Source organism: Camelus bactrianus, chromosome 8 (assembly GCF_048773025.1).
Source record: "Camelus bactrianus isolate YW-2024 breed Bactrian camel chromosome 8, ASM4877302v1, whole genome shotgun sequence".
NCBI lineage: Eukaryota > Metazoa > Chordata > Mammalia > Artiodactyla > Camelidae > Camelus > Camelus bactrianus.
In genome coordinates this window covers 37,950,075-37,977,120 of record NC_133546.1, presented here as the reverse complement: position 1 = coordinate 37,977,120, position 27,046 = coordinate 37,950,075, and the positions used below count along the sequence as shown (strand labels likewise).

Genomic DNA, 27,046 nt, shown 5'->3' with positions numbered 1-27,046 from the left:
ATATTCCTGACTTGATCTCTGGAAGGCTGGTTTATATGTGCTTAGTATGGGTTCCCATAACACTTCATACATATCTGTTTTGAGCACCTCCAGCATACTGCAATTGTCTGATATTTACCTGTGTTCCTCATTAAACTATACACTCTGAGGGAAAGACCAACTTCATTCACCTATTAGTAGAGCCTAAATGGCAACTTATCCATAGTAAATATGAATTTTGAAGAAATGGATAAATATGTTTTTGATATAGTCTCCTCTGTGAGCTTAAAGTTTCATGAAGATAGAAATTGTTCTTCACTTTTGTGGGCCCAGCATTTAACACATTAGATGTTTATATTCTGTTGAATGAGCTCATTTGCAAAGGTGGGACTCATTTATGAAATGCTCATTAGAACCAAAGGATGCATCAATATAGCTTACCAAGAAAAATTATTATTTGATTGGTCTTTCAAAAGAAGAGATATCTTTCAGTTTTTAACAAAAGAAAATGGGGTCCTTCACATTTGTTTTTTTTGTTTGTTTGTTTTTTTCCATGCAAGCCTATTAATCACAGATTGAAATTTTGGTATAAGGTATTATACATACAAATCATTCCTTGGTTCTACCAATTCTATTGCTGAAACAATCTAGGAAGTTTGGATTTTAGGATAAAGACCCAGTTTCTCATTTTCCACCTGTGAAACTTAGCAATGTCCAGTTCTCAGGTCATTTTGACCATAAGGTTATTCCAAGTTTTTAATAGGCAAACAGAAGTTACTTCTCAAGAATACGTTTTTTCATCTATTTATTAATTCAAAAAGTTATTTTATTTCAAATATATACTTTAATTTAGAATACACAGAATATTAGAAATATAATTTCTTTTTAATGTACCAATGAATTAGGATGGACAATTATGGACCCCAAAAATGTGCATATACAAAATGATGTGCATAAAAAATAATGTTCATAAATCCAAGGAAAAAAATTCCTTTGCCGCTCTTCACAGAGATAGAACAAACAATTCTAAATTTGTGTGGAAACACAAAAGACCCTGGAAAGCAAAAGCAATAATGAGAAAAAAAGAAAAAAACCATAGGTATCACAGTTCTAGATTCCAAACTATACTACAAAACCATAGTAATAAGAACAATTTGGTACTGGCACAAAAACAAACACATCAACCAATGGAACAGAACAGAGAACCCAGAATGAAATCCCAGCATACAAAGTCAATTAATATTCAACAAAGGAACCAAGAATACCCAATGGGAAAAGGAGAGTCTCCTTAACAAATGGTGCTGGGAAAACTGGAGAAACACATGCAGAACAATGAAATTGGATCCGTATCTCACATCACTCACACAAATTAACTCAATATGGCTCAAAGACTTAAACATAAGACCTGATACCATAAAACTCCTAGAAGAAAATACAGGGAAGAAGGTCATTGATATTGATCTTGGCAATAATTTTTTGGGGACATGACCCAAAAGGATGAACCACAAAAGCAAAAATCAACAAATGAGACTAATCAAACTCAAAAGCTTCTGTACAGCAACATAAACAATAATAATGAAAGGACAACCTACAGAATGGAAGAACATTTTTGCAAACCACATACTAGATAAGGGGCTAATATCTAAAATATATAAAGAATTCACTAAATTCAACACAAAACCCCAAACAATCTGATTAAAAAATAGGCAGAACAACTAAATAAATATTCTTCTAAAGAGGACGTCAAAATGGCCAACAGACACATGAAAAGACGCTCAACATCACTAATCATCAGGGAAATGCAAATCAAAACCAAAATGAGATCTCAACCTCACACCTATTAGAATGATATTATAAAGAACACAAGAGAAACACAGGTGCTGGTGAGGAAGTGGTGGAAAGGGAATGTTTATACATTGCTGGTGGGAATGTAAATTGGTGCAGCCGCTATGGAAAACGGTATGAAGGTTCCTTAAAACATTAAAAACAGATCTATCATACAATCCAGCAATTCTGTTTCTGAGTACATACCCAAAGGAAATGAAAACAGGGTTCAACAACATGTACTCTCATGTTTATCACAGCATTATTCACAACAGCCAAGATATGGAAACAACCCAAATGCCCATCAACAGATGAATGGGTAAAAGACTACATGATACACACAGTGGAATACAAGTACATACAATGGAGTATTATTCAGCTACGATAAAGGAGGCTATCTCCCATTTGAGTCAACGTGGATAGACTTTGAGCACATTATGCCAAGTGAGATAAGTCAGATAGAGAAGGCAAGTATTGTATGATATCACTTATACATGGAATCTAATAAAGTTAAACCTGTAAAAAAAACAGAGTATCTGGTTACCAGAGATTTGGCGGTGGGGGGGCGGTGTCTACAGGGAATAAGAATAATGGTGATTAACGGTACAAACTTTGAGGAGTAGTAAACATGCCATAAAAACCTAATGCACAGTATAACGAATACAGGCAATTATATTATAATTATGTAATGTGATAAATACTGCTACATCAGTAATCATATTACACATTGTACATAAAATGTACCAAAGTAACATGATGTGCCCAAGCTTATACCATTTTACACGTCAAATTTGTTCAATAAAAAATACATATTATTCATATGCCAAAAAATTCCTTCACTAAAAAATATTTTATTATCTTATTAGTTGTTTCTTCTAAACCCTTGCCATTTTATCCACTCTATATAGCTACCTACTGAAAAAAAGTTTACCTTGTATATTTATCATACTCATTCAGTACTTAGGGTTTTTTCTTGTGTCCCCTTTTAATAATTGCATTTACCTTTTAATACGAATTTCTCAACAGTATTTTAATTCCCCCTCATAATTTAAAATTCTTCTGATATTTTTAGCAGCCCCATTTTCCATATCCTTCCAAATATTTCTGTCCTTGCAGACTGACTTGGAGAGCCCTCTACTGGCCTGACACTGTGTCAAAAAACATGTTCTTCAGCTTGCAGATACACATTAAGTTTTACATGCTTTCGGTAATATAATAATAATTGTATAATTCAAGTAAAACCTGTATTCAGAGAATAAAAATTTTACAAGGAGAAACTGCATAGTTTTATTAAAATACCATTATCAAAGCAAATTATACTACTTAATTAGTACAGAAATACCACTTTCAAATAACTGTAGAGCATTAATCTCAGTACCACAGAACTTTGCTATCATGTGATAGAAACTGTTGATGAAACCACATAACAACAAGGTATTTTGATATATTAGTAACAGAAGTATACACAAGCTGGAATCTCTATGTTAAATACCTCTGCCTCAAGTAAGTCTGATATTTATTTGGTCTTTAATATTCCCTGATTTTAATATAATGATGTCTTTGTTATAATTTAATATAAATTTAATATAAACAATGTTTTTAATAAAATAATGCCTTTAATATAACAATGCACTTAAAATGTTTTTTAAAATTCTAGGAATGAAGATATTAATGAAAATGATGAAATTTCCACAAATAGAGGTACATGTCTCCATAAAGTAATCTGGCAGTATTTTCTTTAGGAAATAAACAAGCCAATTATAAAATTTATATAGAAAAATATAAAAATAAGTTTTAAGGAAAACTCTCTTTTTTGTTATAAAACATCATAATGAACTACATCTCTTTGGTAAAAATAAACTTTATAAACATTTTAATAATCAGAGATTAGATACAAAAACTAAACATCAAGCTGTTTTTAATATGAGCAAAGACTGGCAACTGAGAAGTGGTTCACTTGATCGGGTCACCTACTGGCAGTTATAACTCAAACTCAGGGTAATTTTTATTTAAAGAAAATTCTTAGAAACAACAATAACTGGAGAAAATAATCCTTCCAGCCATACAAATTTTGTTATAAGGCCTCATAGACCCTATGTCTGAGTTCACATTAGGCTGTACTCTCAAAGACAAAACCAATCTCATTCACATTTCTATTCCTAGAGCCTAGACACTGCCTTACCTATAATGAATGCAAATAAATTTTAAAGGAATGGGTAAATGCGTTTACCTACATGGTGTCTCTATTTATAGTTTGAGATCCATGAAGGCAGGAACTATTCTTCAACTTTCGTGACCTCAGAATTCAGCACAGAGGATGTTTAATAATTGTTAAATGGGTTCATTTGTAAAATGGGTTTATTTATAAAATACTCAGAATTAGAGAGAGTTCATGGTAGAAAAAGATTAAGGAAAAATGATAGAATGATAAATAGAAAGAAAATATGACAAAGTTGGAAAATGTATTTGCAAATCAAATTACAGATAGAAAGTTAATTTCTTTTACATACAAAGGGTTCATAATAAGCAAAAAAAAAGCAATACCTAACAGAAAAAATTAGCAGAAAATATGAAAAGATAACTCACAGAAAGGGAAACATGAATGGGTCTTAAATATATAAAAAGAAGTTCAAAATTACTTTTAGGAGAAATGAATATTAAAACCATATGGAGGGGGGAAGGTATAGCTCAAGTGGTAGAGTGCATGCTTGGCATACAGGAGATCCTGGGTTCAATCCCCAGTGCCTCCACTGAAAAACCAAACAAATAAACCCAATTACCTCCTCCTGAAAAAAAAAAAAAAAAGGAGAAAACAAGAAAGATCTCAAATCAACAGCCTAACTTTACAACGTAAGAAACTAGAAAGAGAAGAACAAACTAAACCCAAAGCTATTAGAAGGAAGGAAATAATAAAAGATTAGAACAGAGATAAATGAAACAGAAAACAGAAAAACAACAGAGAAAATTAAGGAAACCAAAAGTTTGAAAAGAACAAAACTGACAAACCTTAGCTAGATGGACTAAGAACAAAAGACTCCAATTACTAAAATTAGAAGTTGAAATGGAGACAATAACTATTAATTCTACTGAGAAAAGAATTATAAGAAAGTAGTATGAACAATTAACTGTATGTCAACAAATTAGATAAACTATATGAAATGGATAAATTCCTAGAAACAAAACCTACCAACACTAAATCATGAAGAAACAGAAAATCTATAGACCTATAACTAGTAAGGAGATTGAAATAGCAATCAAAAATCTCCAAAGAAAAGCCCTACCCCTGGACCCGACGGCTTCACTGGTGAACTCTACCAAACATTTAAAGAACTACTATCTATCTTTCTCAAACTTTTCCAAAAACTGGAAGAGGAGGGGACACTTCTTAACTCATTCTGAGGCCAGCACTATTCTGATACCAAAGCCAGACACTATAAAAAAAACTACAGACCAGTATTCCTTTTGAGCACTAATGCAAAAATCTTCAACAATATATTAGCAAACTGAATTTAGCAGTATATTAAAAGGATTATACTCCATGACTAAGTGTGATTTATTCCTAGAATGCAAGAATGATTTAAAATACAAAAATTAATCAATGTAATACCCCACAAGAATAGAATGAAGGAAAAAAGACCCATCTCAATTGATGCCCAAAAAAGTGTACAATATTCAATACTCATTTACGATAAAAATACTCAAAAAGCTAAAAGCAGAAGGAAACTATTCAACATAATAAAAGCTATACAGAAAACACCCACAGCAAACATTATACTCAATGATGAAAGACTGAGAGCATTTCCTCTAAGATCAGGAAAAAGACAAGGATTCTTTTCAACAGAGCAATGAAAATTCTAGCCAGAAAAATTAGGGAAGAAAAAGAAATTAAAGGGATACAAGCTGAAAAGGAAGATGTAATATTATCACTGTTCACAGATAATGTAATCTTATATGTAGAAAACCCTAAAATTATACACACACACACACACACAAACCTGTTAGAGATAATAAATGGATTCAGCAAAAGTATAGAGATAATAAATGGATACAGCAAAAGTATCAGAATACAAATTCAATATACAAAATTTAGTTGCATCTCTATACACTACTAATGAATGATCTGAAGAGGAAATTATGAAAATAATTCCATTTACAAATAGTATAAAAAAAGAATAAAATACTTAAGATGTAACTTAAAGTAACCAAAGAAGTTAGAAAAGAATCACACAATGAAACCTACAAAACATTGCTGAAAGAAACTAAGGATGACATAAATAAATGGAAATATATCCCACATTCATGGACTGGAAAACTTAACATTGTTAAGGTATCAACACTACCCAAAGTGATCTACAGATTGAAATGCAACTCCTATCAAAATCCCAACTTTTTTTTGCATAAACAGAAAAATGCAATCTAAAATTCATATGTAATCTCAAGAGATTGCAAATACCAAAAAGAAAGACAGTGCTGGAGAATTCACACTTTATGATTTTAAAACTTACTATAAAGCTAAATAGTAATCAAGACAGTGCGGTACCTAGCATAAAGAGAGACATATATAGACCAGTGGAAATAGAGAGCCCAGAAATAAACCCTAACATATAGGTCAAATGAATTTTGACAAGGTACCAGGCCCATTCAATGGAAGAAAAGACAGTCTTTTCAACAAATGATGCTGGGAAAAGTGGACATCCACACGCAACAGAATGAAGTTGGACCCTTACCTAACACCATACACAAAAATTAACTCAAAATGGCTCTAATACCCAAATATAAGACCTAAAACTATAAAACTCTTAGAAGAAAACATGTAGCAAAAGCTTCATGACACTGGATTTGGCAATGATTTTTTGCACATGACATCAAAGACACAGGCAATAAAAGGAAAAGTAGACAAATTAAACTTCATGAAAATTTTAAAATCTTGTACATTAAAAGATGCTATCAACAGAGTAAACGACCTACAGAATGAAAAAAAATCAGAAATAATATATCCGACAAAGGATTAATACTGAGATATATAGAGAACTTCTAAAATTAATAAAGAAAAAACAAAGAGTCCAATTCAAAAATGGGCAAAGAACTTGAATAGACATTTCTCCAAAGAAGATATACAAAAAGCCAATAAGCACATGAAGATGCTCAACATCATGAATCATTAGGAAAACGCAAATCAAAACCACAATAAGATATCACATCCTATCCATTAGAATGGCTACTATCAAAAAAGAGGAAATAACAAGTATTAGTGACAATGTGGAGAAACTGGAACACCTGTACACTGTTGGTGGGAATGCAAAATGGTACCACCACTATGGTAAAACAACATGGTGGTTCCTCAAAAAATTAAAGAACAGAATTAGCATATGATCCAGCAATTCTACTTCTGAGTATATACTCAAAAGAATTGAAAGTAGGGTCTCAAAGAGGTATTTGTATACCCATGTTCAGATAAATAAATAATACTTTTAAAAAGTTCACAGCATTATTCACTATAGCTAAAATGTAAAAGCAACCCAAGTGTCCATTGAAAGGTGAGTGGAAAAGCAAAATATGGTACACATACAGTGCAATATTATTCAGCCTTTAAAAGGAAGGAAATTCAGACACATGCTACAATATGGATATTATGCTAAGCAAAATATGCCAATCACAAAGGACAAATATTGTATAGTTCCACTCAATATGAGATACCTGGAGTAATAAAAATTATGGAGACAGAAAGTAGAAATGGTAGTTGCCAGGGATCAGGGAGTGGAATGGGGAGTTTTTTTTTTTTTTAAAGGTATAGAGTTTCACTTTTGAAAGATTATTTTGTAATAGTCCCAAACTAGAAACAACGCAACTTTCGACAAGTAGAGACAGGACTGTCTCCATAAAATGGGAAATCAAGCAGCTATAAAAGCAAAGGAAAGGGATGCTGTCTATGCAATGATATAGAAATAATCATAGTATTTTATATAACTTTATATAACATAAAGGAAAAAGCAAGGTGTCAAACACTGTACGTATTTTGATAATTTTAGCAAAGGTAGAGAATAAAATACATTTATATCTGTTGGTGATATACATCAACTCTGGAAGGCTACACTAGAAACTGACAACAGTAAGTACTTCCTGTTTGTGCGTGGGGAAGGGGTGTGAACTGGGCAGACGGAAAACAGCACTTGGACACCTTTGACTACACACATAAATATGAACCATGTAAATGGATTATTAATTCAAAAAAGTCCTAATCCCACAAGCTAAGTATATAATTATAAACATATATTTCACTAATAAAATAACAACTACAAAATCCTCTGATCTTACCTGCAAAGTAGCCCCATAAGAATCCTCACAATTTACATAATGTCCTAACATGGCATGTTGTGCTCGTAATTCATTATCCCTTATTCTTTCATGTAGGTGAGTAATTTGTTGCTTTTGCCTGCAAAACATTACATTGAGGTCACATTACAAAAAATATACTTTTCCAAGTGACAGTTAAAAGCAGAACTTTCAATATTCTAATTTGGCATAAGAGTTAAAAAAGCATTATCAGTCTTAAAATTTGTAATAGAGAATCTTTCAAAACCAAAGTACCATAAGTGAAATACAGAAAAATGTTTATACTGTAGAGTACTTCTGACACTTTATAGGACATAAACTTTTGTAGAATACTCTTCTTAGATTCTAACAAAGTCCTGCTTTGCTTTCTTGTTACATAACATAATAAATGTTTCATTCTCAGTCTGGATTGCCTTTACCTTAATATCATTATTTCCATTTACCCAAATTCTGTTCAACAGTTAACAACAATTGAAGCTTTTGAGAATCTGAGAATCAGGGTGAAGTGTATTTTTATAAATATCATTGAGCCCAAATGCCATTCTATGCCTGCATCTTGTCTATAATATCCAGGTTGCATGGTGTACACGTAAATGTCACCAATGATAGAGAACTCACTTGGTGGCAGATTTGCATCTCTGGATACCTTTGGCATTCCATTTTAATGTAACCTCATGCTGGAACCAGACACATTGAAGTTCAAATATTTCCTTAGCAGCTCATAGCTTACTTTAATCAGGTTATTTAATTTCTGTGAATATGTATTCTAATATATTTGAAAACCATTATGTGCCAGGCAACATGCTAAGAGCTTTATATGTATTATCACTAATCTTCAAAAATTTAATAACAGGTCTCATAATAAGGTTATGTGAGAGAGAGCGAGAGAGCACGCTTTTAAGGAATAATGATACATGTGAGTAAACAAATAGCTTGATGTTTTCTAAAATACTCACAAAATAGCTTTTGGAGCAAGTTCAGACTGTATCAAACAACTTATTTTACTCAGAGATCTTTTTATTTGTTTTTTGGATATGCTATTGAGAAAACTAACATAGAAAACATCAAATAGGAAGTAGGTAAGTTAGGAGAGATCAGTCACAAGTATTTTTCAAATAATGTAAAGTTTTACAAAGGAAACTAAATTTCCTCTTCCAGCCAAGATGGAGTAAAAGGAACCAGGTTTGCCCTTCTGCCTGACACAATTACAAAATAGAACAAAGCACAGGTACTCTCAAGACACTGGACAAAAGGCAGTGAGTAACTGACTTCTGGGAGGTGATCAGCAAATTACATGAGTCCTAAGATTGCCAGAGATTACTGCTTTAAGCCTCTGAACAGGGAAAATGATCTGAGTTGAAAAGACAAAACTTGGAATCTGGAGAAACCAAGGCAGCTAGAGTTCACAGTGTAGTCATCCTTGAGTACTCAGTTGAGTAGTAATTAATGAATGCATGAGGAAACCACTGTGTGTGTAGGGGGGTTGTAGGGTTGGGGTATGGGAAATCTATCAGCTAAAAAGATTAGAAGGAATGGTGCCTGAGGCTCTTATAGGGCCTGGAATTGTATGTACCTGCTCCCAAATGCCAGAGTGGAAAACTTCATAATTTATAGGGTATCTGTCAGCAGCAATTTTCAACTGAGGGCAACTCTGGTCCCAGAAAAAAAGCTCAGAAATACAAAAATATATAACATCCAAAACAATTTAAAATCCATATTGCCTGGCATCTGATCCAAAATTATCAGGCATGCAAAGAAGTAGGAAAAACCAATCAACTGAAAGTTAGCTAGAACTGAGACATGATAGAATTAATAGAGAAGCACTAAATCAATTATTATAAATGTTTTCATGTGTTCAAGAAACTAGAAGGAAGACAGAATTTGTTAAGTAGAGACACAGAAGACACAAATATTATCCTGCATGGGATTAGGGCAGATTAGAATTTGCAGAAGAAAAGATTAGTGAATTTGAAGACATATCAATATGAAAAAAAATAACTGCCACTCTGATGTTCTATATCAATCAAAATTATCTTTCAAAAACAGAGGTGATATTTACAATAGACAAGAGGTAGAAACAATCTAAACGCCCACTGATGGATGAACAAAGAGAGAAAATGTTATACACATAAAATGGACTATTATTCAGTCTTAAAATGGAAGAAAATCCTGTCATATGTTACAACACGGGCGAACTTGAGGATAATACACTAGGTGAAATAAGCCAGTCTCAAAAGGACAAACACTGCTTGATTCCACTTATAGGAGGTATTAATGGAGTTCACAGGACATGCTAAACCAAAATATGGCATCTTGGCATATTGAATATTTTAAGCTGAAGGAGTTAGAGAAAACAGCAAAAACAGGTCACTCTGATCTCCTCTCCGCATTGCTCTTCTTCACTGAAACAGGTCATAAAATCCTCATGCAGGAGATGCTCTTCCTACACCCCCAGGAAAGGAGCATCCTTATCTCCAAAGACAAAGGGATACCAAGAAGAATCCTAACCAACAAACCTTGCTAAATTTTCCCCAGTTTACTAGAATTACCTCATACTCCTTACTCTCTATTTCTCCATGACTGTCCATTCTTTATCAAACCTAGCATAAAATACTCAAGTCTGTCACTTCGAGTTTTCATTTCCTTACAAAGGCTCCCTGGTCACGTAAAACTTGTTTTAAATAAATTTGTATGTTTTTCTCCTGTTAATCTGTCAGTTTAATTTCTAGATATAGTCAGGGACCCTAAAGGATGGGAGAAAACTTTTTCCTCCCTTACAGTATCCAAATTGGTCAAGCTTATAGAAGCAAAAAGTAGAATGGAGTGAGGGGCAAATGGGGAGCTGTTGTTTAGTGGGTATAGAGTTTCAGTTACGAAAAATAGACAGTTTGATCTACTGTGAAAAAAAAGTGCAAATAGTTAACAATACTGTACTGTACCCTTAAAGATTTATAAAGAGGGTAGATTTCATGTTGTGTGATCTTTTTCTACCACAAATTGAAAAAGAAAAAAAAAAAAAAGGTAAAAGCTGGAGCTGCTTCTAGGTACCCCACCAAGTCCCAGACATTCCTTCTGCCTGGGAACTGACTGAGAAAGATAGCAGGGTCCTGACCAGCATGGGGACGGTCAGTGAGGTATAACAAGAAAGGCATCAGATAGAACACTTCAAAACATGGCCTTTGAAAGTCAGAAAACAGGTTTAAAAGACGTTAACTAAAAACTGAGAAATCAAGGAGCTGCTACAACAACTATGTTATCAAGCTAGCTAGAAATGTAGTGATCCTGTACCTGACCCAGGGAAATAGTAAGAATATGTACAATTCACTCTCTACTTGTGAAAATACAAAAAAAGAAAAAATGTGTATCTGTTATTTTCTGCCTTTTCTAATTAAATTTGGTCTCTGAAAATACTTTCCCTTGAGAGTTTTGAAATCATCAATGACTTTTAAAACCATTATGGGTATTACCACCAAATAAGTTATGCTCAATAGCCATCTTGAATAATTATCAGAGATGGTTATCAAAGAGACATCCTTCATGCATTACCAGAGAGAGAAGGAGGGAGAGGGAGAGAGAGACTGAAAGAAAAGAACAGGTGACCAAAGGTGTAGGGTGGAAAGAGGAAGACCAGTGAAATTCTATTTTAATTTTCCATACATTGTCTTTTCCCCAAACTGTTCCCCCAAAAAAGGCACATAAAGGAAAAATGTATAACCATGTCAAAACCTACCCCCTATTTCCTTAGCTTACATTTTCAAACTACCTCTAGTACTAAAAATAAGAGCTAAAACATAGTTTTGAAGAATTTGTTTCCTTACCTTTACCCTCAACTGGATTTCATAAATTTGGGCAAATACAAAATATGGCCCCAGGCTTTAGTTTTGAAATGTACTTCTAAAGATATTTTCTTAGCATTTTTCAGTTTGGTGGAAAGGATTATGTTAATTTTTCTTGAACTAGCAGAATTTCCTATTTCTCCACAGGTGGGCCTGCCAAACAAAACCAAGTATATAGCTTGAAAATACTCTCAAAGTGTATTAAAAGGATGCTTCTGCATTTATAGGCAGACCTTAGAGACATGGCAGGTTTGGTTCCAGATTACTGCAATAAAGTGAATATAGCAATAAAGCCAGTCACACACATTTTTTTGGGTTCCCAGAGCATATAAAAGTTATATTTACATTATACTGTAGTCTATCAAGTGTATAAAAGCATATGTCTAAAAAACACTGTACATACCTTAATTTAAAAATGCTTTATTACTAAAAAATGCTATCATTTGAGCCTTCTGCAATGTATGTTTTTCATTTAATTATATGTGGAAGTAAACTCACAGTATAATTTTGCTAGGTAAATTTTTTAAATCAGTGGTAAATTCTTTGGTATAGCATTTTACAAAAATGGAATTCATATTAAATGTCTTTCTAATTCATCTCCTTTGTAAGCTAGGACTTATGATGAGATTTCTTAAAGCAAGGCCTATGCGTACATCTCATGGTTATTCAAAGTTATTAAAATTCCAGCCTCACAGATATGATAAATTAACATATGAGATTTCACTCATGGCAACTGGTAGTGCATCTTTTACTTCAAGGTGGACCCCATAATGCAAGAGTTATGTTTATTTTCCATCACAAGGTCAAAGTAAGATTTAATTATTTTTATCAGCTTATCTGCATATTTAAATACAGTTTTTATAGTGCAATTCTATCGAAGTTATTTTGGTTTGTTTATATCCAGGTATACAATATTATAAACAAATTTCTATGTCTATTTTGTTTTAAGACCAGCTGTGGTCCTGTATGAAATTCAATTCTGACAGTAAACACCTCAAGTTAGCATCAGACGCCACAGCTTTAACACATTGGTGCCCAACAAGAAAGCCTCACTTCAGATGGCAGACAAAGTGGGATCTCCAGGACACCCACACTTCAAACCAACTGGCACAAATCTGGGGAGTTCACAAAGTTTTAGTTATAGAATTTCATTGTGTGGGCAAAATTGGTTAAATTATTGGCCACTTGGTTGAACTCAATCTCCAGCCTCCTCCTTCCCCTGGAGATTGGACTGGCTCTGGTCAAAGGGTTGCTCTCTCTGGTGAATAGCCCCCACCCTGAAGCAGCCAGGAATCTAGGGCCCAAGAATCACCTCATCAGCGTCAAGGCAGGTGTGTTCCAGGGGCTCATGAATAAAAGACTTTCCAAAGATTTAGAGTCTCTTTCCCAAGAGCAAAGAACAATGTCTAATCAGATTCTTTACTACTGAACAAAATCTTAAGAAGATTTGTAGATACTACATTGCAAATTGCAAGTAATGACAAGACGAGACTTCTCTATACTGCCATATCATTTACTAACAGCACTAACTCAGCTGTCACCCCAGAAGGTACAGGGCTTCCTTTCTGGATCAGGCTCAAGTGCACCGACTTACTGCTGTATCTTATCTGTTCAGTTCAGTGGCAACAGCTATATGCAGTTTCAAAGTGCAAACCATTATAAGAACTACTAATGTCAGCAACAGCACAGGTTAACCAACAACCTTAACCTCTTCTTCATTAAAATGAGGCTATTTCCTCTGAATGAATATTTGGTGAGTACCTGTTATGAGTAATGAAATGTACTTAAAGCAGTCTCCTCTGTGAAAGAGCTCAGAGGCTACTGAGGAAAGACAAGAACGTAAATGTAACTATTATATATATAAAACATGTATATGTGGCTACAATCTGCTGGGGGCCACTATGCATCAGACAGTTTTAGGGCTTTTTACATATGTTTATTCATTTAATCTTCATGCTACACAACTAGGTGGGAGAGGGGAATTGCCTAGAACAGTGATCTTCAAAAAAACCCTCTTTTTTGTTTAAGTGGTAAAACTCCTATGAGTAGATCAATAAGCAAAAGGTCAAGTACCCGATTCAGAATCACCTAAATGGTTAGTAGCAAATATAAAGAATTAGAAACCAGGTTTCCTCCACTTTTTTCTGAGTTGTTTTTGAAATTAACCTATATGCTATTTCTCATGAGTGAGACACGTTTAGGAACAGTTTCTGTAACAGTTATTTTTCCTTAACATTTGTTCTGCTTTGACCTAATTATCCAAAATCTACAAAAGCTATATGCATCATGTAAAAAAACAAAAACAAAAAAACCCTCACATTCTTCATGCAATTGTGAATAAGTTGGTATTTTCAAAAATAATATCCAGCATACAATTTTTAATTAAATGACTTAAAAGGTATCATCAGGCACACAATATTCCAAAGTAAAACAGTTCAGAATCTATACTCTTATCCAGGAAGACACTAAATTCTGTCAATTCTATCTCTGATATAGCCTCTACATGTGCTATCACCATTTGAAAGGCCATTAGTCTAATCTGGTTCCCAGAAAAAAGATATGCTATGTATTTTGTTCTAATTTTTAGTAATATATGTGTGTTATAAAGATTTTTGCACATGAACATTCTCACTTTTAAATTCTGGTTATGCTACTTTAGAAACAGGAGTTGCTACTTTTTCTTCCTCTGTTTTACACAATATCAAATGCATTAATCATAAAAAATTTTATAATAAACTTGTAAAAATCAAAGATTCAAGACAGTAAGTGTGGTAGATTGTTTACAAAAACTTCCACAATTATTCCCTTCCATGTACTATTTATACTCCTTTACAATGTGATTTTGCTATTCCTACTGTTCAGAGGTGAAGTCTACTGGCCTTGTGACTAGTAAGTACATGGTGGAAGTGGTTTTGTGCCAGTGCTGAGTCGAAGCTCCAAGAGAATGTGTATGCTTCATTTTCTCTCTGAGCTCGACCCGCCACCATATGAACAGACCCTGGCTAGCATATGGGAGGATGGCAGACCATATGGAGCATATAAGCCATCCAGCTGAGGCTAGCCTAGGTCAGCCAACTCCCACCTGATAGCAATGCAGCTACCACATAACCATAAATGAGACTAGATGAAGAATTGAACCACTGAGCAACTTGAATGATTTCGGATTATTTTCTTAGTATCCTTCTACAATACACAAAATTGACAAATACATATAATAGATTATGTCAATAATTACCTACATTTCTTACTACCATAGACTGAATGTGTCTCCTGCCCAATTCATACAGTCATACATTAAATCCAAATGCCTAATGTGTGGTATAAGGAGGGGGGCACCTTTGGGAGGTGAGGGTAGAGTCCTCATGAATGTGATTAGTACCATTACAGAAGAGGCTCCAGAGAGGCCCTTTGCCCCTCTCCCTATATGAGGTTACTACAAGATGGACATCTACTAACCAGGAAGATGGCTCTCACCAGATAGTGAATCTGCTAGCACCCTGATCTTAGACTTCTCAGACTCCAGAAGTGGGAGAAATAGGTCTATCATTATTAATATATATAATCTACTTGTTTAAGAAATATCTAATATTTTAAAATAGCTTTTTCATAAAATCAGTTAAAACTATCTTCTACAATCTTTATCAAGCATGGAAGTATCAAGCACTAAGCACATGTACTGCATGTCAGGTTCTGTTCAAGATGTTGAGAACATAGTGGGGAATGAGGAAGCCCAGATGTTTATGCTCTAGTTTATATTCTAGCAGATCTTGCTTAATACTGGTAAGTTTCTAAGCAAAATCTTTTGAAATTTCAATTATTACATATATTTAAAGGCTTAAATTAGGATTTAATTTTAAGACTAAAATATCTACTACTCTATCCCATATAAGCAGATGAAAAAAAGCAGTAACTAGCACTGATTAAGGAAAAATGCCTCCTCAAACTATTTCCCAATTACCATGATACACAACATGTTTACTTATCCCCAAAGTATACATAAATAATGTAGAACCAACATACATCATAACTAATATAATTGAGTAATATTAAGGTTTACTACTCAGAATAATCAGGAGACAATTAAGTTTAAAAGAATTTTTTTTCAGAACTCTGGTATTCAAATAGGCAAAAATATTTGCAATGTCCTCCAAAATTTCCAAAATTCTTATCTGTAAGTTATTTAATTTTAAACATTTGTGATTTTCATTGTTTCTATGCTTCCAGATCTAACATATACTAGTTAAAGAAAAGTAATACTTAAAGTAGCTTTCCAGTTTGATAGTTCCCAAGTGTAAAATACACACTTTGACAGTTCATCAGCATTACAGCTAACTTGCTACATTACATGTACAAAGAAAATGGAAAGGAGTTTCCAAATGATGAGTTACTCCAATGTAAATGGGAGGATGGTAGAAAACAGACAGATAGACCAACCAATTGACCCTCAGTTCTGACAGTGGTTCTTAAAGGGACTGGGACTGGGGGTGAACAGATCTGAGACATCAACGTATTTGTAAGGTTCTATTTCTTAAACTCTAAGTACTGGGAACAAAGGTATTTGTTTTATTAATCTACATTTCTGCATACCTGAAGTATTTAGTAATTAAAAAAAAATAAGACTCACCGATCAATTACAAGTTCTTTCTGCCTCAGTAGTCCTTCTTTTATTTTCAGCACTGATTCCCACTTACTGAAATCCTGATAGCCAGAAGGTGAATAACTTTGACGAGATGATCCAGTTAAAACCTGCACAAACATGTTTACACTATTAGCATCCTAGAAGTGGCTAAAGAGAGTATTTATATATCATCTAGTACTTTCCCAATGATTTTCATTAAAAAAATAGAGAATTCTCCATTTGACTTTTTTAAAAAAGACCTTCTGAAATCACACCTGTAAATACAACATAACTTGAAGAATTTCAAGGAAGTTCCATCAAAGTAAATGTATGAATCTAATGTAGAATTGGTGACAACAGAACATATTATAATACTGTATATAAGATCTTGTTCTCATCTTGTGGATGCTTTCTGGAAATAGATTAATTATTGCCTAAAGAAGGAGTATAATAAAAGAATGTATCATGGCTAGACTGTACAAACATTACCAGAAGAGTTTCCACAAGGGAATAAAAACAGTATCTGTAGCATTCAGACTCCAAATTGTCATTCATCACATCATCATTTAATTACATTAAAATTTCAAAAGCTAAAATATTTTCACAAAGTAGTAAATATACCCATAGGAAATGACTATTAAGCAGATCATCTAGATGATTACTGGTCTTCAGTCTATATTATACCATTTAGAAAAAAAAATGTTTAAAATTTAAGAAAAATTTCAGATATTTAAAACAAAAGAACAACAAAACCAATATAATATAGCAGATACCCTCAAATTTCTATCATTGAAACAAAAACAAAAATTCAATATTGGTGGTATGGGTTGAACTACGTCCCCTCAAAAAGATGCTGAAGTCCTAACCCCCAATACCTAAGAATATAACCTCATTTGGAAATAGGGTCTTTGCAGATATAGTTAAGATGAAGTCATTAGATGAGCCCTAATCCAACATGACTGGAATCCAATGTAAAAGGGTAAGTGTGAACACGGACATGCACAGAGGGAAGACTATGCAAAGGGATACACAGAGAACACTATGTGAAGATGAAAACAGAGAGTGGAGTAATGCATCTACAAGACTGTGAGAAAACCACTAGAAATTCAGTCTGGAACAGGTTTTTCTTCACAGCCCTCAGAAGGAACTAACCCTGCTGACACCCCTGATTCTGGACTTCTAACCTCCAGAACTGTGAGACAATAAGTTTTTGTTAAGCTACCCCATTTGTGTCCTTTGTTATGGCAGCTCTAGGAAACTAACACAACTGGTAGGTCAAATAGGAACATAAATTCCTTGGCAAGTATGAAACTATGTAAACACCATAAAGCAACTTTTGGAGAGCTGAAATGTGCAGCAATATTTTCATCCTTCATTTTTCACAGATGCTACTGACAAGTCCTACCTCTGAATAAACCACTAACTGGGTGACATCAACTAGTCCTAGATTAACCCTTTAAATTAAGATGATTGTCAAGTAATACTAGGACAGGATGTTTCAGGCAACAGAAAGATGGCACAAGATGAACAGACTAAGAAGGGTAGAAATTAGGTGATAATAGGGTATATAACTTTGTCAGATGAGCAGATATTTCCAGGGTGACACACAGGGTTATAGGGACAGGTTAGTCAGAGATCTTGTCTCCGAATTTCATTCTTTCCCTTGCCTAATATACAATCCAGGCCAATACTGAGCCATTACACACCAGTACAGATATATTAGTTGTTGCGATACTGAAGTACCTTCACTGTGCTTGATAACTAGCTATTGCCCCAAACCCTTGAATGTCCTATCCACTACCCAGACGACCCCTCAGAAATCTCCATCACTCAACAAATAAAGAGTTCCTTTCTGGCATAAAAAGGGGCCTTCAGGACACTACTTATGGCATTCTTCTTGACTGGCTGGTTTTTGCACTAGTCAACTCCTCAAATTCTCCCATCTCAACACTACCTACCAGCTTATATTCAGTTGGCAGAGTTAGGATTCAAACACAGGCAGCCCAAGCACAGTGTCACACTGTGTTCACTATGACCTGACTGACTAAGAAGGTATTCCAAACTTCCTATCATTACAAGGGTTGGAAAAAATGTTTGAAAGTAACTTCTCTTAGAAACTAAGAAAAGATTCAGCACTATTAACAATACTGTTGACATTTAGAGAAAGTCTCTGCTTATGTTATTCTATGTTACTTACTGACTTCAATTTAATAGGTAAGTCATTTCATGAAATTTATTTTGTCAAACTGTAGCTCAAACAGGAATTCACTAAAACTGGTAAAAACTAAGCAAGACATAAGATCATATCAATAATTCCAAAACTCAACATAAGAGTTGGAAATCATAATGATATGGTGAACCATTTTTGCTATAATTTAGAATAATTCATTTTTTGAACACTAAAAGTGGATATACATTTTATTTATACACTGAGTTACATATTAATATCCTGATAACAAGTTTACATATATTTCATATATTGGCTTTTGTATATTATTATCATGCCTAACAAAAGAACTTCCAAGGTAGCTTGAGGATCTATGGCCTACTCTTTCAAAAAATCTCACAAAGGATCCTCCGTTGCTGATTACCACAAATCAGGAATGACGTGTATTTAAGCTATGCTTTCCTTTATGTATCTTGTACCTATTTCAGTAAGAGAAGTGTTGAGGCAATCAATAGATGATGATCTCAAGAAGACATTAACTATTCTATTCTTCCATAAGTCATCTGCTAAAATTTTTCCCATGGCTGACAACTTCCTAAGGAAAAGCCTTTTCTTGTTTTATAAAACTTTTGGCATCAAGAAAGAGAAGGAATAAACAGAAGGAATAAGTGGAATTAAAAAAGCAAATGACAATACTACTTGGTTTATAGCGCTTGAACCACTGACAGGACGGACTGCTGAAGTACCTGCCAGATATGTCTATGAACATACGTAAAACAAAATACGAGAATTTATTCTTCTCATTGTAGCTCCCTTGGTCTAAACCTTTTAGAAAATAAAAATTGAGTTATAAAACTGAGCAAACAGGAATAAAGAAAAGGAAGCCTTTCTCTGTAAAAAAAGAATTACCAAATCAGCAGCATGGTAGTCTTCCTACTAAACTTCAACCCTGATTCTTAAAGGTAATTTAAAAAGGAGACTGAATCCTGACACACAAACGCTGCAGGGAGAGTTACACGTTAATTTAAAAACCTGTTTACATCTGCCTATCACTGAAGATGACAATTACAGAGACATGTTAACTTTTAAGGCCATAATGAGGCCATAGTGTTTGCTATAGTAAATGAAGTTATAGAACACAATGTGAGTTACCTAGCAAGATTTCTTTCTAAATTATATTATGAAATCTCAAATAGCAAGGCAGCCACTGTATCTTTGTGATTTTGCATACTACATAAACAATGCTATACTACTAAAGATATATAGAAAAGAAACAATTGATGAAATTTTATTTTTATTATAATTTATAGCAAACTGAAAGTCTGCACTCTTTGACCAACATCTCCTCATGTCCCTATCACCTAACCTCTTGTAACCACCATTTATTTTCTGCCATTAACTGATAAATGGATAAACAAACTGTGCTACATCCATAAAATGAAATACTACTCAGCAATAAAAACAATTGATAGATAAAAAAATATGGATAAATCTCAAAAGCATTACTCTAAGTAAAAGAAGTCATACTCAAAAGGTTTCATACTGTCTGATTTTGTTTTATATATGACATCTATAAAGAGTAAAATTATAGACAAGAATCAGATCAGTGGTTGTCAGGACTGAGATAGGGGACTGATGACAAAAGATGAAAAGGTAACTTTCTGGAGTGATAGAAATGGTATACAATGACCGCTGTGGCATACATGTCTATATTCATTTTTCAAAATTCAAACTACATTTTTAAAGGTTGCATTTCACTGTATGTAAGTTATACCTCAATTTCCTTGATTATTAAAAAAGAGATGTTTTGTTTGTGAATAGTATCTCAATAAAATTAATTTTTATAAAAGTAACTGTAGGTTAATATTTACATATATCCTATTCAATAACATTAGAAGCAAAAAGAACTCATAATAAGTTTCAAACAACTCAAATGTGTATCAACAGAGGAATAGATAATTGTGGCATATGTATACAAGAGAATGGTACATAGAAATAAAATAGAAGTATTATTATACTCAACAATATGGATGAAATTCAGAGACATTATATTAAGCAAAAGAAGCCAGACACAAAACCACACAAACTCCATGATGATAAAAGTCAGAACAGTGGAAATGGGAAGAGTATGGGGTACTGCTATATAGACAGAAAAGAGGCACACGTTAAATTTCCTGGCTATTGGAAACGTTTTATATCTTGACCTAAGTGGTGGTTATAAGGATGTGCACATTATTAAATAGAACGAAGCTATCATTACGCTTAAGACTAATATAAGGGAGCGGGGGTGGGAAGGGACAGACTAGGATTTCAAAATGTAGAACAGATAAACAAGATTACACTGTATAGCACAGGGAAATATATAAGATCTTGTGGTAGCTCACAGCGAAAAAAAATGTGACAATGAATAAATGTATGTTCATGTATAACTGAAAAATTGTGCTCTACACTAGAATTTGACACAATATTGTCAAATGACTATAACTGAATAAAAAAATGTTAAAAAGAAAAGACTAATATAATTATGCACTTGACTGTATATAAGCTAGACCTCAGCGAAAACAGAATATATACTAACCACAGGGCTTAGACTGTTTTTGTCTCTACCTTAAAGTAGGACTAAGGGAAATGATGGCCCTGCCTGCTGGGGGAGAATATGTAAGTACTCAAAGATGCACCGTAGATGATATAATCCACTATCTTGGCTATAATTTCATATCTATTCACCACTATGGTGCTATCCTACATCAGCCAATAATCAAAAGATAAAAGAGCAGATGAAGTAAATACCATATACCATGAGTGCAAGAACAGAGTTGATAATGAAGGGTTGCAAAATAAAACACCCCAAAATATGATTGTAGGATTTCAGGACATGCCACCATAAATAGATTAATATTAATTATTTTAAGCTGTAGGCACTTGAAAAAAAGCAAATGCAGGGAGAGGCTTCCTCTGAACTCCACTCTCTGCCTAGAGATCCTCCCAAAGGAACTCAGTTGTCATAAATCCCCTTCCCGAGTTTCATCAACCAGAGAGGATTGACTCATCACAGATATGAGGCTAGAAGCAGACAAGCTTTCTCACAGATTATCATCTCTCCCATCTATTCTTCTAAGGCCCATTCATCTCTCCTAAAAATCATCTATTCCCCCCTGAGAGGCCTACATTCTCCCTCTGCTTTTGCTGAATTGAGTGGTATTTAATCCTGAATTCTAAAGCTACCTCTCTGAGTTCTTCATTTTTCCCTGGGTATCTTCCATGTGTATACAAGGTACACACGTTAACAAACTTGTTTGCTTTTTTCTTGTATCTTTTATTACAGGGATCTCAGCTAAGAACTAACAATGATAGAGGGAAAATAGTTTTTCCTCCCCTATAATAACCTACAAGGTTCTTAAGAGTTGTCAATACTTAACAACAAGGAAGCTTTCTATTAAGACAGAGGATAATCCTGCTTCCGAATATGAAAAAGAGTAAAGTATTTCATATTCAAATAACCTGTTGCCTATAGCCCATCAGTGACACATTTTTATCCCAAACAGAAAACAATTAAGAATTTCTATTCAATAAAATTGCAACTGGTCACAAGAAGAACACCATTTTGTAGCAGTTATATATTGCTAGTAAAATACACTTGACTACACTCCAGAAAACATGGGTACTGTTTTGATACAGGATAAGTAAGACTGAAGAGATATTTTAATACCTCTAGAAAAAAATATCAAAATTCACATATCAATAAAATAAAAAATTACTGTTGTTATGTTACAGAATTTCAAGTCATCATTCATGTTTCTACTTGACTGTAGCTAATATAAGTAATCAAGTAGAACATAATTTAAACTTGTGAATATATAATTTATATTTATAGCTTGTGAATAATAATAAAACTTTAACTAGACATGAATATGAAATCCAAAAAAATTATAAAGGCACATAAGTGTGTGAGCAAACCTGAAGTATGGAACAGAAAGGATTCCATCAAAGTAACAAACACTTCAAAATCTGTGCAGTGAAACGACACCTTTTCAAGTAAACATTTTTCATACATATTTGGTAGTTACCAAACTCAGGGAGGGAATTCCTTATTTAGATGTTTTATCTAAAAATGTGTAAGATACATTGTTGCAATGTGGTTTAGAGGAAGAAATAGTAGACTAGTCAAAGAATCCCAACTCTTCTGCATCTAGATCCCTACCATCCAGATATATAACACATATATAGGCATCTTTTATTGTAAACAGCAAATTCCACTCTCATAACTGAATACAGATAACAAATATATCTATTTAGATGGAGGCCCAGATGTTATGAAAAGTTGCCAAAATGTCACTTAATGGTCAAACATGCTTCTAAAATAGGCTTACTATTTGCATCTGAAAATAGCTCCAAATTCTTTGGCCTCAGCCTGAACAAATACTGTTAAATTTAGATAATCTAGTGCTACCACACTCAACTGGAATACAACCTCTGCAGTTCTTCAAGTTTGTTATCTCTCTTTCATTTGCCTTTGTTCCTTAGCTCATTCATCACTCACAACATGTCAAATAACACAGCAAACCTTCCTTTGTTTCCTGGAATAGTCTATCTGAAGAGACACTCTACGAGGGCCTTTTGGTAAAAGAATCATGATACTTCACCCAAAAGCAAATTCACAAAGCTCAATAACAAAGATGAAAATAACCTACAAATTGCCTAGAATTTAAAGAGCTTTTATTCAACGAGAAGGAAAAACATGGATTATATGATTATCAAAAGAATTGTGCATTAAAATAAATCTGTATCTTATGTATTATATTATTTCTAAAAGAATGTGCATTTGATAAAGATCTGTAACTAAACCCATGTAAGTATTTATGGAATGTATTACTACATATTTCTCTTGACAAAATAAAAACAAAACAAATCATATAAAAAATTCTATCCATGACCTCTTCCTCAGAGTGACCAATTATAAACAGAAGTCTGCAATTTGACTCTTGAAATTTAAATTATAGAAGGAACTAAGGTTTTTTTTTAGTGATCTCATTATTTCTTTAATTTGTCTTTATTACTAACTAAAGAATGCTATTCCTGCTATCTCAATATCCTTTACTGAGATAACAATGTAAATATGTCAAGGTACTTCAAGGATAAAAGAGCCTAAAAAAAAAATGATAAAAAGAAAACTGATGAGAGGAATATATACCAACATTTCATATCTTAAAAATACATGTCTCATGGTGGAAAAGAATATGAAAATGAATATACAGACAGAATAATTGTGCTGTACACAAGAAATTGACAGAACATTGTAAACTGACTATACCTCAATTAAAAAAAAGAAGAAAAATACATGTATATGAAAATAAAGAGAAACCTAAACATATTACTGTTCCACCATACTAAACAACTGAAGTACTATTAATTTAACTCTTTTCATTTGGAGGAAGGAACATTTTTCCGTTTCAAAAATTAATCTGGTTTATTTATAATCTGCGTTAGCATTAGCATGTTTTTTAAAAATACCAACAAAGGAAACACACATGAAGCATGATCTCATTCAGTTATAATGCCAAAGTTAAGGGCAGAAATGATATATCCAAACTGAGGAGCAAATCATTTTCCTTAAGTAAATCAATCAAGACTAGGGGGTGGCGGGGGAGGTTACTTCTTCAAATTTAATCATGAGTTTTACTTATAAACAAAATGTAGCATTTTACAAATTCTTTGTTATAATTTACTTAAAAGAAAACTTAAGATAAAATATATCAACAGTAGAATTTAATGAATTTAGTTTGTTAATTGTAACTAGCAAACCTGAGGGCTTCTACTGGCAACCAACCAAGCTGGGGAAAAAAAATTAAGGATATAATTGACAAGTCATGAAAAGGATATTGTATGAAATGGAAATGGACAGAAGTTTACCAAAATTAAATATTTAATATACTGTGAGTCCATGTGAGATCTTGCCCAAGGTTAAGGATGTACCAGACTACAGAACCAGACTCTACTAAAACAGAGCTATAGCAGAAGCACTGGCATATTTCACTTATTTTTAAAAGCAGATTACCAAAGTATGTTTTATCGAGTCTCTTATCATATTGTACTCTCAAGAGATAAAAGAAAATATATAATAATACATGTGTTTTGAGACCAGAGCACTGTCTACATTATTTTAAAATGTATGAAAGGATTTTTCTAAAAGGATACAGAAAGAATTATTAATGATGGTTATCTTGTGAGGAGAGAGGAATAGGCTTTTAACTTTATATAGTTGTGATAATCTGACTTTTCTTACCACTCTTAATACAACTTCTTTCTTTTCTGACAGTGCAGTTATGGTCATTAAATATTTCTTCTTCCAAACATTAAAAATACTGATTTTTAAAAAATGTTTCAAGGGTCAACAATGATCCTCTCAGGGTAAAATCGTTGAGAAGAGTTTAGAGAGGCAAGTTAATTGCTGTTCAATTTAAACATCCCTTCAAATATTTTTCTAAAAAGTATAAGAACCAGAAATGTTTTTGTTTTTTGTTTTTTTTGTAATGCCCAGAGTCTAGCTTATCCCTTGGCCCATAGCACACAGTCAACAAAAAGAGGACAAATAATGACAATCACTTGAGTAAATTTCTCAGCCCTCAAAAAAAAATCCAGAATTATTTTGAACAGCACAGACAGGTATTGTAATTAGAGTATTACGACAGCAGCTATGTGGTTGCTTTCCCAGTTTAGTCTGCCTGCATCATGATAAGCCAGGCCTTATTCTTTTATAACTCTTAGTACTCAGCACAGAACTTGACATTTGCTAAAAATTAAGTGATCTAAAAATCTACAACCTATAAAAGGCTACCATCTCCCAAGTTATCATTAGTTAAAATCTGTTATCATTTTCATAGCAATGATATATGTAAATAAATATATATATATATATATTCTAAACATTATAGTTCGAGGATCAGTCCACAAACTTACATCTAAATAAAAATCATGTTTTCTAGCCCCTGAAGTCTAGCCTCATTTCTTTCAGACCCAGGGACTCTGAGTAATCTATATAACTAATTTAATTTTAGTTTGCATTTAGAGATGATTTTAAAAGAAAGTCTTCAGCGACCATATGTGTTCTATTTTATAGGTGGTAAAGTCTCTAGAGCACTTTTTGATTTTCTAACATTCAACACGAAGATTCATAATAATCCAAACATTGAATTTTTAGATATTTTGTTTTTAGGTATTTTACATTTTCAAAACTTAAAAAATCAACCTATTAGTGCTATCGTCAACAATCAACTCTTCAGATATCCATGGCCCCAACTAAGCAATAAACATAAAAATGAACAAGGCAGCCCGATAAACAACTTGGCCAAAAGTATGCTCTTGATGCTCATGCTTAGGGCTGGTCCACCACCTCTGACCAACTCAACGGCAAATGAAAACAGCAGATGATGATATGTTCACAGCCTTTTGCTAGTTTTTAATTTGGAGATGGGTTAAGGAGGAAGTGCAAACTTACTGAGATACATCAAGACAATGTACAACATGTACAACTCTCAGTACATTAAATTCCTGATAAAAAGTTACAATGTCTACATATGAGAAAGTTGGGCTTATTAAACCTTTTCCACTGGGACATCTCTTGCTTTGTAAAATGAACATGAACTCTACATATCAAAATCTATCTTAAATAACCTTTTCAAGAATGCATGTATGCTGAAAAATCAAGGGTCAGTTGCATTTGTAGTCTATAAACTTAAAAAGGGCTAAGTGCATAAATGAAGTGCAGAAACTATTGTGTTTTAGAGGTTCTCATGTGAAGTGATCAAGGGCTTATCTCAAGTATTGATATTATCAAAGTTTGTATAAAAGCTCAGACCTGTATTAAGGTAGGATTACCTCCCCCCAACCTCACTCCAGGAGCACAGTTCAAGAGGCTACCTGATCTAAACCAGACTGTGACTTCTTCATGCTAGGGTGATATCATTCAGGATGGTTACCAGTTTCAGTTAAATCCTCACCCAAAAAAATTTCTATCCTTAGGTCATTTTCTCAAAGAAGTTTATCTAATTAAAAGGAAATGCTGTCAATTAACTACCAAACCTTTGAAGTTAAACTGGAATTCAAATACAGATCAAATTCATTTAAGAGAATGATCATCCTTGAATAAGCTAAAATTTAGTTATAACAAGTTTACAAAGCCAAGAAACTGAAAAAGACAAAGGGAGATATATCAGATTTATTTATACAGATGCTCATCACAGTATTTTTTCAATGGTTTATAATGGCAAAAATTATAAATCATCTAACATC

At 33.4% G+C, this 27,046-nt stretch overlaps 1 protein-coding gene across 5 annotated transcripts in view; it reads right to left on the bottom strand.

The window, feature by feature from the left end:
* Nucleotides 1–27,046, bottom strand: part of CEP85L (centrosomal protein 85L) — a 177,070-nt gene that overhangs the window by 70,307 nt on the left and 79,717 nt on the right. For all 5 annotated transcript variants that reach the window (XR_012508651.1, XR_012508652.1, XR_012508650.1 and 2 more), the window contains exons 6-7: nt 16,597–16,718; nt 8,119–8,236 (exon numbers count right to left, since the gene is read on the bottom strand). Coding sequence is in view for 2 of the 5 variants with exons in the window: in XM_074368431.1 (XP_074224532.1) it covers nt 8,119–8,236; nt 16,597–16,718 (240 nt within the window). In the remaining 3 variants the exon portion in view is untranslated. The remainder of the gene's footprint in view (nt 1–8,118; nt 8,237–16,596; nt 16,719–27,046) is intronic.